The sequence below is a fragment of the Rhopalosiphum maidis genome, chromosome 1, assembly GCF_003676215.2.
Source record: "Rhopalosiphum maidis isolate BTI-1 chromosome 1, ASM367621v3, whole genome shotgun sequence".
Lineage (NCBI taxonomy): Eukaryota > Metazoa > Arthropoda > Insecta > Hemiptera > Aphididae > Rhopalosiphum > Rhopalosiphum maidis.
The window spans coordinates 41,430,643-41,447,689 of NC_040877.1; the positions used below are offsets into that span (position 1 = coordinate 41,430,643).

Genomic DNA, 17,047 nt, shown 5'->3' on the forward strand with positions numbered 1-17,047 from the left:
TAATAATGTGGTCAAAATTTCAAACATTATCGTTCTTATCAGTCGTCTGTAACCGTTAAAAATTGTAAATTGGAATATTACCGAATAAGGAAAGGATGTCGTAATAATATATTGATATAGCATATAGCCGGTTGTCCGATAGTATTTACTAGTTACTACTTAGTATTCGTCAATCGTACGGATGTTTAAATATCGTGTTTTTCCATGTCCGACGGTGTCCTCGTCTTCGTTGTTGTAAATTATTGCAATACCCACACGTAGATGTCAAACCTTCCGGACGTGGGTGAATTTATCAAAAGTTACTTCCGATTGAACTTTGATTACTGTTATTGATCCAGTCGACGCGCGACGATCGCGAACCGGTAAGTTTTTCATAACGTTTATTGTCCTACTAGTCCTCGGGGTAATGGCCAGGCACATATCATTAGTTATCGGTTAGTTGTCCACTTTGGTTGTCCAGTGGCTTTCATTTATTTTTTTTTTTTGTTTGCTTTGTAGATATACACGATGACTAGAATAATAACGACTGCGTCAGATGTGTATGATCGCATGTCTGAGTCTTTGAATGGTCACAACAACGTCAAGTACATGCCATATCGCATTGCTCTGAAATTGACCGTCTTGCAAAAATATACTTGCTGTAAGTATACATTTTTTTGTATACTTAATTATATATATTAGTTATGTGATATATCCACAGACTAAGATATAATATGATGTATATATGTATATCCTCGCTTAGATCTTAGTCTATGATTTTATCTAACTTGTGAATAACTAATTCAACAGTACTAATTGAAAAGTAATTATATTTTTTTAATAATACTGAACACCTATAAAGTTATTAATGATTTTCAAATAAATTTGTATTATGTACATATTTTATTATAACTTTGCCCGTTATATTATGTTTTTCAGATGGTTCATATGAAAGGTACAGTAGAAACTTTAGGTACATAATTTCTTGTTTTTTATAAATATATTACTTATAGTATTACTTGTTTCTAAGTATAAATATATTTTGTAGGGACTTATCTATTTATCAAAAATTACTTAACATGTAATAACTACATTTTGTTCATGTTTGTTCATATTAAATGTCTAAAATTAAATACATTTATCTGTATTTAATACAATATTCAGAAAACCTTTTATTTACAATTATAATCAGAATTATAATTTTTCTAGGTAATTGTTTTAAATTTAAAATAACTTACTTGGAATATGTAAGTAGGTAACTAACTCTAAATTAGGCATTTACCTTATATTTTCTTATACTTGTTCATATATTATGTCTGTAACATATTTTGCAGCATAATTTTTTAAGTCTTCATAAATTACCTAATTATTGTTTATTGCCAAAAATAGCTTTAAACCTTTATAAAATTTAATTTAATTCTTCGATGATATGAAATATATTTAAAAAAAATCCCAAGTTTAATACTAGATTAAAATTATTATCCTGGAAAAATGTAGCTCAATAAATTAATAGGTGCTTAAAAATTAAAAATTTTTTTTTTTGTTTAATTAAAATAATACAATGTATGATTGACCAATAATTATTAATAACATTAAATTGCCATTTAATATTTTCCTTATTGTATTAAGGAATTATTAGATATACATTATACATAATTATAAAAGTTATTTTTGGGGTAGGTAATAAAACAAGGTAAATATAAGTCTTACCACAAATATTGTAAGCTCAATTTGGTCAAAAATTGACTTTGTTCATATAATATAGGTAGATACAGGTAGACATATTAATGAATTAATGAAATATACACAAATCATTCATTTAAAAATTAACCATAACTATTTTTACACTATTCAAATTTAATTAAATATATTATAAAATATCTAGTTAACAGTATGAGCATAATTTTTAAAGATTTTTAATCATAACAAATATATATCTAAGTAATATACTTTTATTTACAAGTTAAAAATAATAAAATAAAATAGCAGTAGGATGAAGTGTATTATGATGAGCATTTTCCAGTATGGGATTAATTGTATAGATGGTATACTATGAAGACATACACGGTTGTCTACTGATATTGATAATACTGCCGTTTTCATATCTGGCATTAAATCTTTATTCAAAAATTCTAATCCGGTAACAAACATAGCATGAGCCTGTTTAACGTTATAAATCATTTTTAAGTTACTTGCTTCATGTATACTAACACTTCCCGAGTACATTGTACCCACAGCAATATACAACCCATCTGTACGCACTGCTAATGCTGATGTAGGCTCAGAAAACAATAACTCATAAATTATTTTATTATTTTTTGACCATCTTTGTAAGTATGATTTTTGTTTAGGACCATTTGCAATTGTGTATATATTATAAATAGGTTTATTTCCAATTACACCAAATTTACATCTTTTGAAAATTTGTTTATCATTATTTGGATCTGGATGAATAAGAGTTGATTGTACATTTGTAACAGTATTCCAATGATAAGCTTTTCCATCTTTTGCTACACTTACTATGAATTTACCATCTGGACTTATATCTATATCATCAATTTCTTTAGTATGACATTTGTATGTTTTTAATGGTGTAATATCTTTTGATTTAACTATTGGAAAGTTCCAAAGACGAATACATCCATCAGTACCTCCAGTTACCATAAAGTTTCCATCATTATTAATTTTCACAATTCTTTGTAAGGGTTCATCTTCGCTGAAGTCTGTTAGTACTGAATCTCCTGTTTTTATTTCAAAGTTAATTTCTTTACCTGCTTTACCATTATGAAATGTTGGTTCTATTATGATATCAGCCATATATTGTCGACAACTATCATTCTCATTTGCTGCAATATAAACTGTATTACCATTAATATGTGTACAACAATTCATAATTACATTTGGACCGCTATCATGGCGAATCACTTTTGTCATTGATATGGTTTTACCATCTCTATTTAACTTGAATACTTCAAATCCATTAGCTATACCAGTTTTGCTAGAACCACCACCACCAGCTACTAGTATATAGTTCTTGAGGAATGTTTGAATTGAATACATTGGCAGATTTGTTGTAGTGACTACTTGAGACATGTTTATAAATGTATTGTAAATTATTTATTTTATAACTGGAATGTAATTAAAAAAAAATTCAAATTTATTTTAGTATTTAGTTTTTTAGTGTTTTGCTTTGATGTCAAAACGTTATCATTTGTATCATTATATAGTGATAAGAAAATCAGTGCTAACATTTTAGAAATATTTTATGTTCTAATAATAAATAATTGTTTCTTAAAACAAAAATATATTTTGCAAAATAATTATTCAGAAAGATTTTCAAGAAGAAAATTTTGATCATATAATATGTATCACTATGTAGAGAAGATTATCTTCTTGATAATTATGTACCTTTGTTTCTATTAATACAATTTGTTAGTACCTACATTTTTTCCTTGAAAATAAATACTATTTAAATATTAATTTAGTTTAATTATTATAAGTTTTTAATATTACAACAATCAATAACTTCATCAAGATTTATAATCCAACTATAAAAATACATTTTTTTATTACTTGTAGTAAAGGCCAGGGGCCACCACAACTAATATCTACAGAGGTACGTTTTGAAACTTGCCATACTGGCCGCAGTCCCTATAACAGTCTTAAATTTACACACGTTAATAAATACATTTTTTTTTTAAATAGTATTTATATTGAATGATTTATACATTTGTTCAATACAGATTAATTTAATTTTTGTCGTAATATAGATTTTATATGAAATTTATAAATTTTTATTTATTTATATTATAAAATTTTTAAAATTTACTCCGCCGACAAAGGTCCGTAAAAAAAAGTGTTCGCGGTCCACATCGGTTTGCAGTTGGTGACCTTTAGTATAGGTAATAATACATGGTCATTTTTAGTGATAAAAATCATTCAATAGTTTGAATATGATATTAAAGCTATTATGGATTTCAAATGACCTTACTTTTTTAACATGTTGATGAGATAGGTAACTTATTGTTTTTAAATATGTATGCATTAACGTAATACATTAGGTATTAAATAAATTTTTAAAACTTTTATTAATTTAAAATTAAAACTTGTGTTTAATAAATTTAAATCATTTGATAATTAAAAGAATAATATAGAGTATATTATCTGGGTATACCTATTATAAAATGACTGAAATAGATTTTTTCATTCAAAATTAAATACCTTAAACAGCTTAAATACTTATAACTCTTATGTAAAAATGTGATATTTCTTAAATTGTTATTTTTTTTTTTTTGGTAAAAATTTATCTATGGTTTATCTTAACTTTAGCTTTTCATTTTTGTACCTATTTTTCAAAATATTGTGTTCTGTAAATCATTAATTTTATTGAATTTTACTAATTTATTACTCTCATATTTACTAAATTAAAATTCTTAGTTTAAATATACATTTTTAATAATTTTTCTCTGTATTTTAGTGGATAAAGTGTCATTGTACATCATAAATGGTGTTTATGAACAACATAAAGGAAAAAACCTGAATCTGATCGATAAGGTTGTGTTAGATGATATTGTATCTGATATCTATTTCGCAGTCCAAAAAGAGTACTCAGATTTAACCTTTGATGGAGAAATAGTATCTAATGTTTTAGTTCAGTTATTGGGTCAAATATTTTCAAAGTGAGTTGAAAAAAAAAATTTAAATATATTTGTATTTATACATTGTACCTATCCGTAATTTAAATACATTTTATTATTAATTAAGTTATGTTTGATGTTTAATTATTATATGTAGTGAATATAATATAAACTTAATAAATTACTTTGTATATTGTTTGATAGTCATTCCTCTTTATTACCTATGAATTCTAAATGAACCTACTACTATACAGTGTATTAATTAATTTTAAATATAATAGTTTATAAGTTATTAATAATGTTATTTAAAATATTTTTTCAGGTATACAAATAAACAAATAAATTTAAGATCTGCACTAACTGTCATAGCTTGTTTATCATGTGATAGACTTCGTGTACGATTGAGTTATATGTTCCAGTTAAATTGTCTTAAAAATGAACTCGGATTAACAAAAGAGTGTTTTAGAAATTTTTTAAGGGATCTCAGTTTATTACTAAACTTTTTATCAGAAAAAAGTGTGTTCGAGTCCTCTTCAATTAACAATATAATTGATAATTGCTTCCAAAATGTAAGTAAGTAGTTACAAAATAAATATGTGTAATATATAATTGTTTAATTTTTTTAGTTAAAAAACCCAAATTATATGACTGAAGCTGAATTCATGCAATGGTTTATGACTGAGCCACCAGTATTAGAGTGGTTACAAATATTGTATAGAATAAAAATGGCAGAAAATGGTAAGGTTAATCGATTAAATTATGATTATGAATGATATTCTAATCATATTTTAATTAAAAATACATTCATTTTTAAGTCTAATATAAGTTAGACTCTTAGCCAAGATTTAAAAATAGTTCTAAACACACGATTGTATTATAATAACTTACAATTTGAAGTGTGTTATTATAATATTAATAGATAATAAAATATTATACCTGATTGTTATATTATTATTCATGCTTATAATCATAGATTTACTGATAAACATAATATGTTGAAATAAAGTAATTATATTTATTATCAAGAGGATATCACAACTGCATATGTTGTTTTTGTCTTATAAACATAAAGTATACCACATTTTCAATCAGCAGTTTCAATTTTTTTTTTATAAGCTAAAACCATTATCTGTGTTTTATCATTGGTTATTTTTTTTGATATTTTAATTTTTATTGGTTAGTTAAGAGTTTGCAAAATATTAATGTATAAATATGTTCATAATTAATTTAAAAACTAAACTATTATAAAAAACTGGCAAAATAACACAAATAACTATTTTTTTTTTTTTTTTAAAAAAACCAAGTATATTTACAACCTGTAGTATTACTATATACGATAAGTAAACTTGGTAGCGTGGAAACCCTCTGACTTAGGTAGATGTTATCTTTAAGTTTAATATTTGGTCAATTTACTCTAATATGTAAGCTAACAACATATCATATTAAAACTGCTGAATGTAAATTTTTGTATGAATTATGCTTTTGTACAATAAAGTCAACAAATTCGGATATGTCCTTCTTTTAAATTTATAGAAGCTGACTATTTATTAAAGTGCTAAAATTCAAGTAATTTCTAGTTCCATTCAGCCATACATGAAAAATATAATCAATTTATTTTAATAATCAAAAATTAATTTACTGAAAAAACAAGCATATCTCAGATTAGTTGGATTTTTTATTTAAAAAAAAGAAAACTTTATTTAGATTTCATTAGACTAAATTCTTAGTTAACTTTAAAAAGCTACAGTATGATACATTTTAAAAACCACAAAAATTTGTATTATATTGATATTATTATTTATTTTTAAATTTGAGTTCAATCCAACTAGGGCCTGTTTGGCCTAGTGAGTTACCAAAGAAAGCTCGATGGGCTACTCAAAATATGGAATGGTTTTGAGTGTTTGGTCGTATTTTTTTTCTTTTATTATAGTGATAAATAAGTACAAATATTGGTAAAAAATATAATTGATTAGAATTATATAAATTGTATAGTAATTGTGGCTGTAATCCAACTCGGTAGGCTGATACCTTGCCAATCTGGTGTTAAATTCAACCAGCACAAAGTATTTATTTAAAAAAAGATGATCAAAATCTGACTATTTCATGAGACATGAAAGTTTTTTCTGTACGACAAGCTTTTTGTACTAAAAATTTGTTAACTCTGACACTCTTAATAAAAACTATTATTTTTTTCAGTCAATCATGAAGTGAACTGTAAAGTCTGCAAATTACCTGTGATTGGATTACGCTATTTTTGTTTAAAATGTGTAAATTATAATCAGTGTCAAAACTGTTTTTTGATTGGTGCCACTAACAAAAAACATAAATTAAAACATGCTATGCAAGAATATTGTTGGATGGTTGGTATATTAGATATCATTTTATTTATTATTCTTTAAAAGAAACCTTGTCAATACAATTTTAATGTTTAATCTTATTGTAATTTTTAGGAAACTCCCCAACAGTTATACACACAATATTTAAAATCCTATTTAGGAAGAATTTTTGGTTTAACATCTAAAATTCGATATCTTCCTGTTGAGATGCCTATTGATGTCATTGAAACAAAACAAAAGTAAATATACTTTATATATTTTATTATATTAACAAATTATTATAACTGATCTTATTTATTGTATTCACTTTTTAAAAGAAAAATATAATTGTTATTGATCTCATATGATGCATAATTCTTATGATACAATTACTATACAACTTTTCATTGTCAAAAACATAGAAATTGGTCTATATATTTTTAATATACATGGTGAAATTACATGTGTTTATTATATTTCTATAAGTATTCTTAAAGTATTTTTGATACATTTTGAGACTTTTTTCCTCTTTTGATTTTTTTTTTCTTGAAATAGTTGGTTTTGTGATAATCATATTTCTATAATCATCTTGCGAGTAATCTATTGTAATTCTGTTGGTAGGCTAAAAATGTAAATTCCATGATTAATTATGGTATTTAATGTTCAAAATCGTTTAATTAATTAAGTAAAATTAATTTTCATGAACAAATTTTTTTAAATGTTTTCTTTAAACAAAATAATATTTTATGTAAAAAGTTTTCAGTTATTTATTGTTAGTTTAGATATTTTGCTTTATTCAATATTTTTCTTCTATTTTATTAAAAAATTTGTAATTATTTCTGATGAATTAGTTAAAATTATTTTATCTAATGTTAGACAACAAGTATGATTATTTAATAATTTGAGTTTGTAAAAATAACATTTATAGTTAAAAATTGATAACGTTTATTTAATTTATCACCACAAATAAATCCAATGATGTATTATTAATGTTAAAAATTTAAAATAAATAACCGAAATTCTAGTTTGTGAAAATAATTATGTTCTATGTTTAAAAAATAGATCATTTTCACAATTAATCTTATTTAGCTATATTATTATTAACTAATATGTTTTATTATTACCTTAAAAAGTAAATATTTTTTGAAATTCATGAACTTAAAAATCAAAATTGTAAACTTGGTTAAACATAGAGTTTTTTTTTTAAACTGTTTTTACATAAACTAATATGCTGCATTATTTTATTGAACTATTACTTTATCATTCAGACATTTTAAAATTTATTACTTAGTTCTATATCAATGTTTAATCTTAACTTCAATTATTACTAGGTATATTTGAATATACGGTAATTTGTGATTATAATTATTTAAGTACTAATTATTGGTAAATCTAAAAATAGTCTAAAAACATTTAAAATTAATCATTAACATTGTATACAAATACTATATTGTACTAAATAGATTATTATTCATAAATAATGTATATATTAATACGTACTAATCACTTAATGAATTTTAAATATATAAATTATTAATTTATATTTTCTTAAAGAGTAATTTCCATTTCATGAAATGTCTCTTTCACACTTTGTAAATTACAAAAATGATAATTCCAATTTTACATAATGAAATTGTTTTTTTACAATGTGGTCATTGACTTTATGAAAAAGACAATTAATTATCACATTTAACTATTATAATTATTATTTATTTACATAATATACAACTATTATTTAATTTTGAAATCAAAATACTTATTTTAATACTATTCAATATTTTGTACATGTATGTCTTATACATTTTAGTTGTATTTATTTAAATATCAGCTAACTTATACATAATCATATTTGACATTTTTTTAAAATGACATGCATATTATTGTTTAGATTGACATATGTTTGTTATAAAGGTATATCATTATATAAAACTCATAGTGCTCATAGTCTTGCCTAATGTGTATTAAATAATTAAAAATTAGTAATTACATTATAGGCTCTTATAATATATTACTACTCATTTTATTTTATAATAAATATTTTTTTTTATGATTAATTATATGAGTTAATTATTTATAAATATTAAAATATTAAATATTACTAATTAAAATATATTATATTAAGTTTAACATATCTTTAATTTTCATACATAAACACCTATAATTTATGCACGTTTAAAATTAAGTATGATTTGAAAATTACATAATTAAATAATAATAAAGAATATTCCTCAGAATATTTAATTATACTTAAGTTAAATCATGATAATAATTGTAATAATTTCACAAAGTAAAAGATCATTGTGAAAAAATTGAACCAATGTCAAACTATGAAAAAGTCATTTCTATTTCATAAAATATACAATAATATTTATGAAAAATCAACAAAATAGCTACAGCATAAATATATATATATATATACATAAAAAAAAACATTGTTCTTAATTGGTATCATTATACATCCTGTAATTGTTTTAAAATTAGAGTATTTGTAATTTTAAAATGTTTAACATTTATAATATAATATATTAATATATATTCAAAATAATTACAGTATTCTAAATAAATATAAGTCAATTAGTACACAATTAAAGAATTATTTAGATAATAATAGTTATCTCGTATATTATATTGATGTAGAAACAATAGTAGAAAACTATAATACTGTAATCTGTTATCCATTATATTTTATGAAATATTAAATTTGTGAACTTTTTAATTATTTGATTAAATTTAAAAACAATCAGCATTTGAATTCTAGTTATCTTGTAATTATTTAGAAAAGTTTCTACATTTTAGCTAATGAATTTAGAAATTATTTGTTAAGCACTACTTATTATTATTTATTGAATTCTTTAAATTTTCAAGTACAATATTTGTATCAAAAAACTAGTAAAAAAAAAAAATTCTCAGTAGTTAAATAGTAGATATCATTAAAAAAAATACATATCAATTATAATTTAAATAGAAAGAAAAAATAATATTTTTATTCATATAAGAATAAAATCAATTATTATAAAGACTGAATATTCTAGTAAAACTCACTGTTCGTAAAATATTTTGCTGAAAAACATACTGACGGATGTCTTCACATTCTTGTCCATTATTATAAATACTAGGTAAAGTTAAATTTATTTGTGAATATATTACATTATCCTATTAAAAAACATAAATAATAAAAAATAATAAAGTATTTTAAAATAAATGTATAAAAAATATCTTACCATTATATAAATATGTTATAAAAATATTTAAGTAGTTCTTTATTTTTATACTAGAAATTAAATTAATATTGAATAATATATTATTATGTTTTTGACAAACAATATTTTGATAGTTGGGTAACTATTACTTATAAACTTAAACTTACTAGTGGGTCTGTTTATAGATGTTGATTCAATTTTAAGCATGTTTTTTAGTTTATCGTGTTTATTGCTTTAAAAAAGAGGGGAGGACATTGGCAATAAATAATAATTGATAACATAAGTGTGTTAATGAAAATTAATTTAATTGTCCAGTTAAATTATTTTTTAATTGTCTTATTTTGTGTTTATACATTTGATGTACGGATTATATTTAATTATTATCTGATTTTTTTTTTAATTTAATAAAAATGTATCATGATAAAAGTAAACTAAAAAAGAGACAGAAACTATGACATTGAATTCAATATTTTTTAGTTATACTACTTAAATGATTATTTTTTAACAATTAAGATTATATTAATTATCTTGTTTTAGCTCTTCTTAAGTACTTTAATGATGTATGAAATATATCAATATGTTGTTAAATATTTACTATGAGAAAAAAAAAATAGCCAATATAATACTAGAGTGTAGGGAGTTTTGGTTCGTGTATATTATTGTATGTATATGTATATGTATCAATTATAATATAATTGTTATATAATATATTAAACCAATATTTGTCTTTGGATTTATATTAGAACAAGTACCTATTTAACAAATTAAACATAGCTTATATATTAGATTTAATTATAAAATACTAATGAAGAAATAAACTAAATGGAAATAAATAATATTTAAAATTTTTTTTATCATCTATATTCATATATCATACTGGGCTTACTATATTCTTAGTTCATTATTTAATTTTAAACCCTATACAGCTTTTACAATGTAGTACATATTAATGAAATACACATAATGACATATTTATATATATAATAACACATTGATTATCTATAAATTAAACTATACAGTATTTAATATTTTAATATTATATAGTAAGCTCCAGAAAGTTAAATATAACAGAACAAAACCCAAATTAGAAAAAAATTTTAACTTGTTTGACTATTAACTAAAGATAAAGCTCTCCTTAGAGGGTCATCATCCAAATAATTTCTTGTCACTGGTTTATATAATAAATAACTTCCCTTTACCAAATACCATATAACATTTTATATTAAAAATAAAATTGATTAACTTTTGTATAATTATTTTCAAGCATGATGTACCTTTCAATATACTTTTTTTCAATTTTTTTTTAGTGTTAAGGAAACCAGTAGTATCTCAATTGATTCCATTGCTGTCAAATCACCTCGTCAAGAATTGCAGAGTGTTATATCACAAATAGAAAGAGAAAATAGGTACGGAAATATTACCTATAATAATAAATTAATTTTTGAAATAATAAATCTTTGATTGAACTGAAAACTGCATACATTTAAAAATAACTTAATTGAATAATATACTTTAACAGAAAAATAAATTCTGTTAAATATTTTATTGGTAGAGTTCTCAATATTTAAAATAAAAGCACGTGTAAAAATATAACAATGTTTGTTAAATATTTTTTTATTTTTACATTTGATAATTTCTATATTGGTTTATACAACATAATTTTTTATTACTTGAGTATATATTTAGATTATGTTGAACATAATTTTAAAATTAATACACTTATTTATATATTTATGGAAAATATAACAAAAATATTTTAAATCCTGAGCAGAGCAACAAATGTATGATTTTGCAATGATGTGTTGTTTTATTTTATGGGCCTACAATTTATAGTAGAATAATTGTTCAATTTTTAACTTTGGGAGTGGTAGCAAATTAGATTTAGTTGGTACTTTTGAGAAGTCAAAATTAATAATCATACATAATTATATTCTATAGGTATACATAAAAACATTTTCTGATACAATTTTATTGATAAAAATGTATTCAACTTATCATGTTACTAATTGTTAAATAAATTACTTAATAGCAATATGAGTACATATTATCTTAAAATATATTTATTAGTTAATTGGTTTATTGTTTATATAGAAATAAGTATATTATTTTTTTATTTAAATATTTATTAATAATTACATGAATATATTATTATTTATTAGTAATATTTTGGTAGAATTTTTAAATTTATAATTTTTGAATAATATAGCGTAAAATATTATTTTATATTTTTATTATTAAATTATATTAACTCAGTTCTTATTAATAACTTAATGTCTGGCCAGGACACAGAGATTGTGCTGACCAAACTAAGATAAATGGAAAACATAGTGTATATTATTATATATTTCAAAAGTTAGATATAGTTAGCAATGAATAATCTTATTGGAGTAGTGTTGTATAGTAAAATGAAAAAAAATTTTAAAGCATTTTATTAAATTACTGTTTATTTAATGAAAACAAATTTAAATATTTTTATAAATTGATTTTATGTTTATTCACTCATGAAACATATTATATAAATGTTTTATCAAAAATAAATACCGCCTAGTATTTTTGTTTGATCTTTTATTTAAATTTTAATGATTAAACTATTTATGATTAAAGAAAAAAATAGTTAAAAGGTGAATGGTTAATTATTTCATGTTTAACAGTGTAAACGTATTAAGACATAAAATAACTATTTACAAAATAGTCACGGAAATGTATATCTTCTTTAATATGATTATTAAAGTGATAAAATTCAATATTTTTTTTTTGTTAAATAAATGGGGGAACCACATCATTAAAAAATAAAATAAAATCCATTTTAGAAACACGAAATATTACATATGTATTATATTACCTAACTTTATAAAAGTTATTCTCTGCGGTTGCAGCAGTACTTTTTTTGTAGAACTAAAAAAGCTTAATTCTTCAATATTTAGTCTGGTTTCTGGTAGTACATTGCATTTATTTTTAGCTACGGGTCAAAAAATAAAATTACAAATATTAATATGAATACAATATTGATTTTGTTTTTTAGTATTTCAAAAACTATTGACTGTTGTTTAAATTAAATAATAATTTTAATAAAATATTTTAGACTTAATATACTTTGTAAAATATTTATCATTAGCTATTATTTTACGTTAAACCAAAACGAAGTAGTAATTACCGTGTTTTATATATGGCCGCCGCTGTAGCGAACGAATATGTTACGTCATGTGCAATATTAAAAATCATGAGAACTAGCGAACGGATAGTCACATATGAATTGTAGTGGTATCATTTTTTTCGTCGTAGTAGCCAGTAGGTATAGTAGTATTAGTATGTACTATAGTTTAAGTCAAAACGAATTTGTTGAGTTGGATCTTGGATGGTCTTTTAATAGACGTTGATAAAAACATTTTTCTCGGTGAAAAAACTTGAATGTAATACAACTTTCTTTAAAAGCTGTTCTTATAGTAATTATTTTAAAAAAATATTGAAATTGGATATTAATAACCTCAAACAACAACTTAAGTTACTGTATTGTAATTAATGTAATTAAAAAAAAATTATTCGAAGAGACTTGAAAGTTTTCAACATTTTATATATGATATGTTTAATGTATAGGGATATTTTCAAATGATTTAATTACTCAGACCTCGTCAGTATATCATAATAAACTAATAACAATAATATACTTTAAAGTTATTTAAATTTATTATATAATACCTATGATGAATTAAATTTATATTTTGTATTTCTTTAACGCGTCCATTAACTGTGATATTCTCAATGATTATACATATATATATATAACATGCATACCCTTGATACAGTTGAAATTATACTAATTATTTACTTATGTTTGAAACTTATAAATATGTGAGCACAACATAACGAGTACCCATGCAGGTTATTTATTTTATATTTATGACACAATTTTTGGACTGTATACATATTACATATTATATATATTTTTAGTTCTATAAAACTAAATTTTTTAAAATTTATTATCGTTGTAAATGTACAATATGGTATAATAATTATAAATTACATATTTATATTGTATAACTTATAAATAATGAATTTATTATGTATTTCAGACTGTTAGAGATTGAAGTCAATACTTTGAAACGTGGCGACTCTCAGTTTGAAGCATTTTTAGACCAACATCGGAGTAAAATCGAAAGACAGTTGATACGTCTAAAACATTTAAAGGTAGTTAATATTTTAATATATAAAATAAATCTATGTTCAGTTTTTTTACTTAAATTTAGTGTAATTTATTATATTACAAATTATATTTACTACATGTTCAACTAATGTTTTTCAACGTTACTTTAAAACTAACAAATTATTGACAATATGAGAGGCATTTTCTAACGGAGCAATAGATGTGTTGATTTTGCAATAGTGTGTTTTTTATGTTTGAAGACAATTTTGATAGTAAATAAAATGTTTCAATATATTTTTTGATACAAGAAAGTGCATCTAGTTGGTACTTAGAGCAATCAAATTTCCCGCACTTTTCATAATAATTTATTAATTTACTTTTACGCAAAATAATTTTTTTTCAAAATTAATTTTGTTTTTTATATCAATTCAAAAACAAAGAACACTGTATATACTTAGAATTTCCACCAAATATTAATGTTGACTTTATCTTTACATAGTACGAGATAATACTGTAGATAATAATATTTCAAAAGTCCTCTTCTGAGATATTTCTGAAGTTGTAAATTAAAAGAAGTCCTATTTGAAATAATTCGCTTGCGTGTCTAGCGGTAAGCAATTTTTTTTTTATAGAGTTTCAACTACTTTGCAGGTTATTGATTTACAATATTAATGTTATTAACAATAGTAATAATATATAAGTTTACACCATGAGACTAAATATAACGGAATGGAATTTTACAATAGTTATGTTTAGGTATATAAGATGAAAGAGAAAAAAAAAGTTAAATAGAATGAAATAATTTAGTTATTTTTAAGAATTGAATGATTTTAGTGGTGTTTTCTTGGTTGGGTTCTAGTGCATCTTGAAGATGTTTCCTCGTTTCGGTTATATGTTTGTTCTGGTAGCTGCATAGTTTCGTCAGTATAGTAGGACATGTTTTACGGTTATAAGAACTTGCACACAAGTTGAAGCATCATAAGCCTGGATTTTTATGTCTCATGAAATACGTCTTTTGGTAAAGAATGTTGGCCAAGGACATTGATTAAATATACTAGTATATTAAATCAATGTCAAGGGTTTATTAATAATTGTATTACATTCAGTTTTGTATGTAGATATGCCCAACGTTGTTGCTACTATTGTAGTGCCATTGTATGGCTCCCTTGATATAACCTAAAGAACAGATTTGGACTAAGGTGGTTTCAAGTTAACTTATGGTTCCTTTGGCGTAGATGTTAACTATCTCATTGCCGAGAATTCCAATATGGCAAGGAATCCATATCAGCATATAACGTTTTGATTATTATAACTAAGGAAAAAAATATGATTTTATATTATTCTGGATATGGTGTTAGGTTGTTTTATATTATGAATATGGATAATATTTAAAGCACTTAAAGAGTATGAGGGCTTTGTCTATTTTATTTTGTTTAAATATTTCGAGTGGTGAGAAATCGCGCAGGCTTCTACTGTGTAAATTGAACAGAAATTTTGGAATTTGAACATTTGTATTGTTGAAATTTACCGATACCGGCTTCAGTTTTAGATTCGTTTGTATAACTTGAGTAATCACGGTGGTTTTCTAGTTATAAATGAACAGTTTTCTTACTAGCGTAAAAACATAAATACAATTTTATAAAATATGAAAATTAAATATGATATTTGGTATCTGTTTATGACAAACGATGAAATAAATTTGTATAGCTATGGGTGACTTGTAAGACATGTAAGGTGGCTGCTGAAAAAACGTTTTAGAGAAATTGCTCATATCTGAGTAATAAATAATAATAATAATATTCTATATATATATTATAGAACCATTTAAGCGGTACGTTTGGACGTGGAAAGATGAAGCGTATGCAAAGCACGCCTCTCATCGTGTCAAGACCGGATAGTAAAGGTAATGGAATCCCCGCGGTCAACCTGAGTCCAATATTTTCTGCCGAGGTGTCATCGCGCACCGTTCGTAGCTGCTCTGGTCTGGATGCACTTAGTACGTTGTATGGTGAGAGGACAGTTGGGGAAGGTTTGGTCTCGGAACCGAACGAATTTTCTTACTGGCTGGGTCCGAAAATTGCCGCCGCCAAGAACCGAGAATTGGACGGAACTTATATCGAAAAACCAGCTAACACCGACAAAGAAAACGATGCTGCAGTAGCTGTTGCCGTGTCAGTCAGATCCGAGTCCGAACCGCCATCGTCAGTTTTATCCGATATTCTGAATAGGCAGTCAAGTGGTGGTGGTGGTGGGGGCCTTAAGTCTCCCGACAAAATTTCCATTACGGTTAACAAACAGTCGTCGGTGTGGCTCAACGCTAGTAGAGACTACGCCAGAGAGCCAGTTGATGACAAGGACATGGACGAATTGCACACCGAACTAGATAAGATTTTGGACCAGTTACAGAAACTCGTAACTTAGATATAAATAAAAAAACAACTAACGTTTATTTTTTTCCTATTAAATTTAATTTTGCACTCTATAATATTGTATAATATATATATAATATATATACATATATACAATATGCATGTATTATATTTAGCATAACTACTATAGTATTACTATATTAAAAATAATTTTATTTATTTATATATTATTGAGAGAACACATATTTTAAGAGTGAATTAGAATACTTTTAAAATACATTTTTTACAATTACATTTTTATAAAATTCATAAAACTAATTTTTTTTAATACAATTGTATTTTGCCGTTTTGGTATTCCTTTAGGTACATTTCTTTAGATGCTTCCTATCATAATATTTTACAACAA

At 23.5% G+C, this 17,047-nt stretch overlaps 3 protein-coding genes across 5 annotated transcripts; 1 reads left to right on the forward strand and 2 right to left on the reverse strand.

The window, feature by feature from the left end:
* The first annotated feature begins 45 nt into the window (after positions 1–45).
* On the forward strand, positions 46–16,804 carry LOC113550102 (dystrophin-like). Of its 2 annotated transcripts, none has more exons than XM_026951744.1 (10): positions 46–362; positions 499–640; positions 4,457–4,658; positions 4,939–5,185; positions 5,243–5,354; positions 6,813–6,976; positions 7,067–7,191; positions 11,439–11,537; positions 14,202–14,316; positions 16,091–16,804. In XM_026951744.1, exons 2-10 carry the CDS (start codon positions 508–510, stop codon positions 16,691–16,693), a joined length of 1,800 nt encoding a protein of 599 aa, XP_026807545.1. In that variant the 5' UTR covers positions 46–362; positions 499–507; the 3' UTR covers positions 16,694–16,804. The 2 variants fall into 2 exon arrangements, with proteins under 2 accessions (XP_026807545.1, XP_026807554.1); XM_026951753.1 differs by lacking the exon at positions 46–362 and adding an exon at positions 919–934 and having other exon boundaries at positions 517–640.
* Positions 1,867–3,160, reverse strand: LOC113550117 (prolactin regulatory element-binding protein). Its single transcript, XM_026951780.1, has one exon. The coding sequence runs from the start codon at positions 3,070–3,072 to the stop codon at positions 1,936–1,938; it is 1,137 nt and encodes a 378-aa protein (XP_026807581.1). The 5' UTR covers positions 3,073–3,160; the 3' UTR covers positions 1,867–1,935.
* On the reverse strand, positions 7,248–10,321 carry LOC113550126. Of its 2 annotated transcripts, none has more exons than XM_026951791.1 (3): positions 10,153–10,184; positions 9,974–10,084; positions 7,248–7,553 (listed from the first exon to the last, which is right to left on the reverse strand). In XM_026951791.1, exons 1-3 carry the CDS (start codon positions 10,153–10,155, stop codon positions 7,362–7,364), a joined length of 306 nt encoding a protein of 101 aa, XP_026807592.1. In that variant the 5' UTR covers positions 10,156–10,184; the 3' UTR covers positions 7,248–7,361. The 2 variants fall into 2 exon arrangements, 1 of the variants encoding a protein (XP_026807592.1); XR_003404999.1 differs by lacking the exon at positions 10,153–10,184 and adding an exon at positions 10,299–10,321 and having other exon boundaries at positions 7,437–7,553.
* Positions 16,805–17,047: the final 243 nt, after the last annotated feature.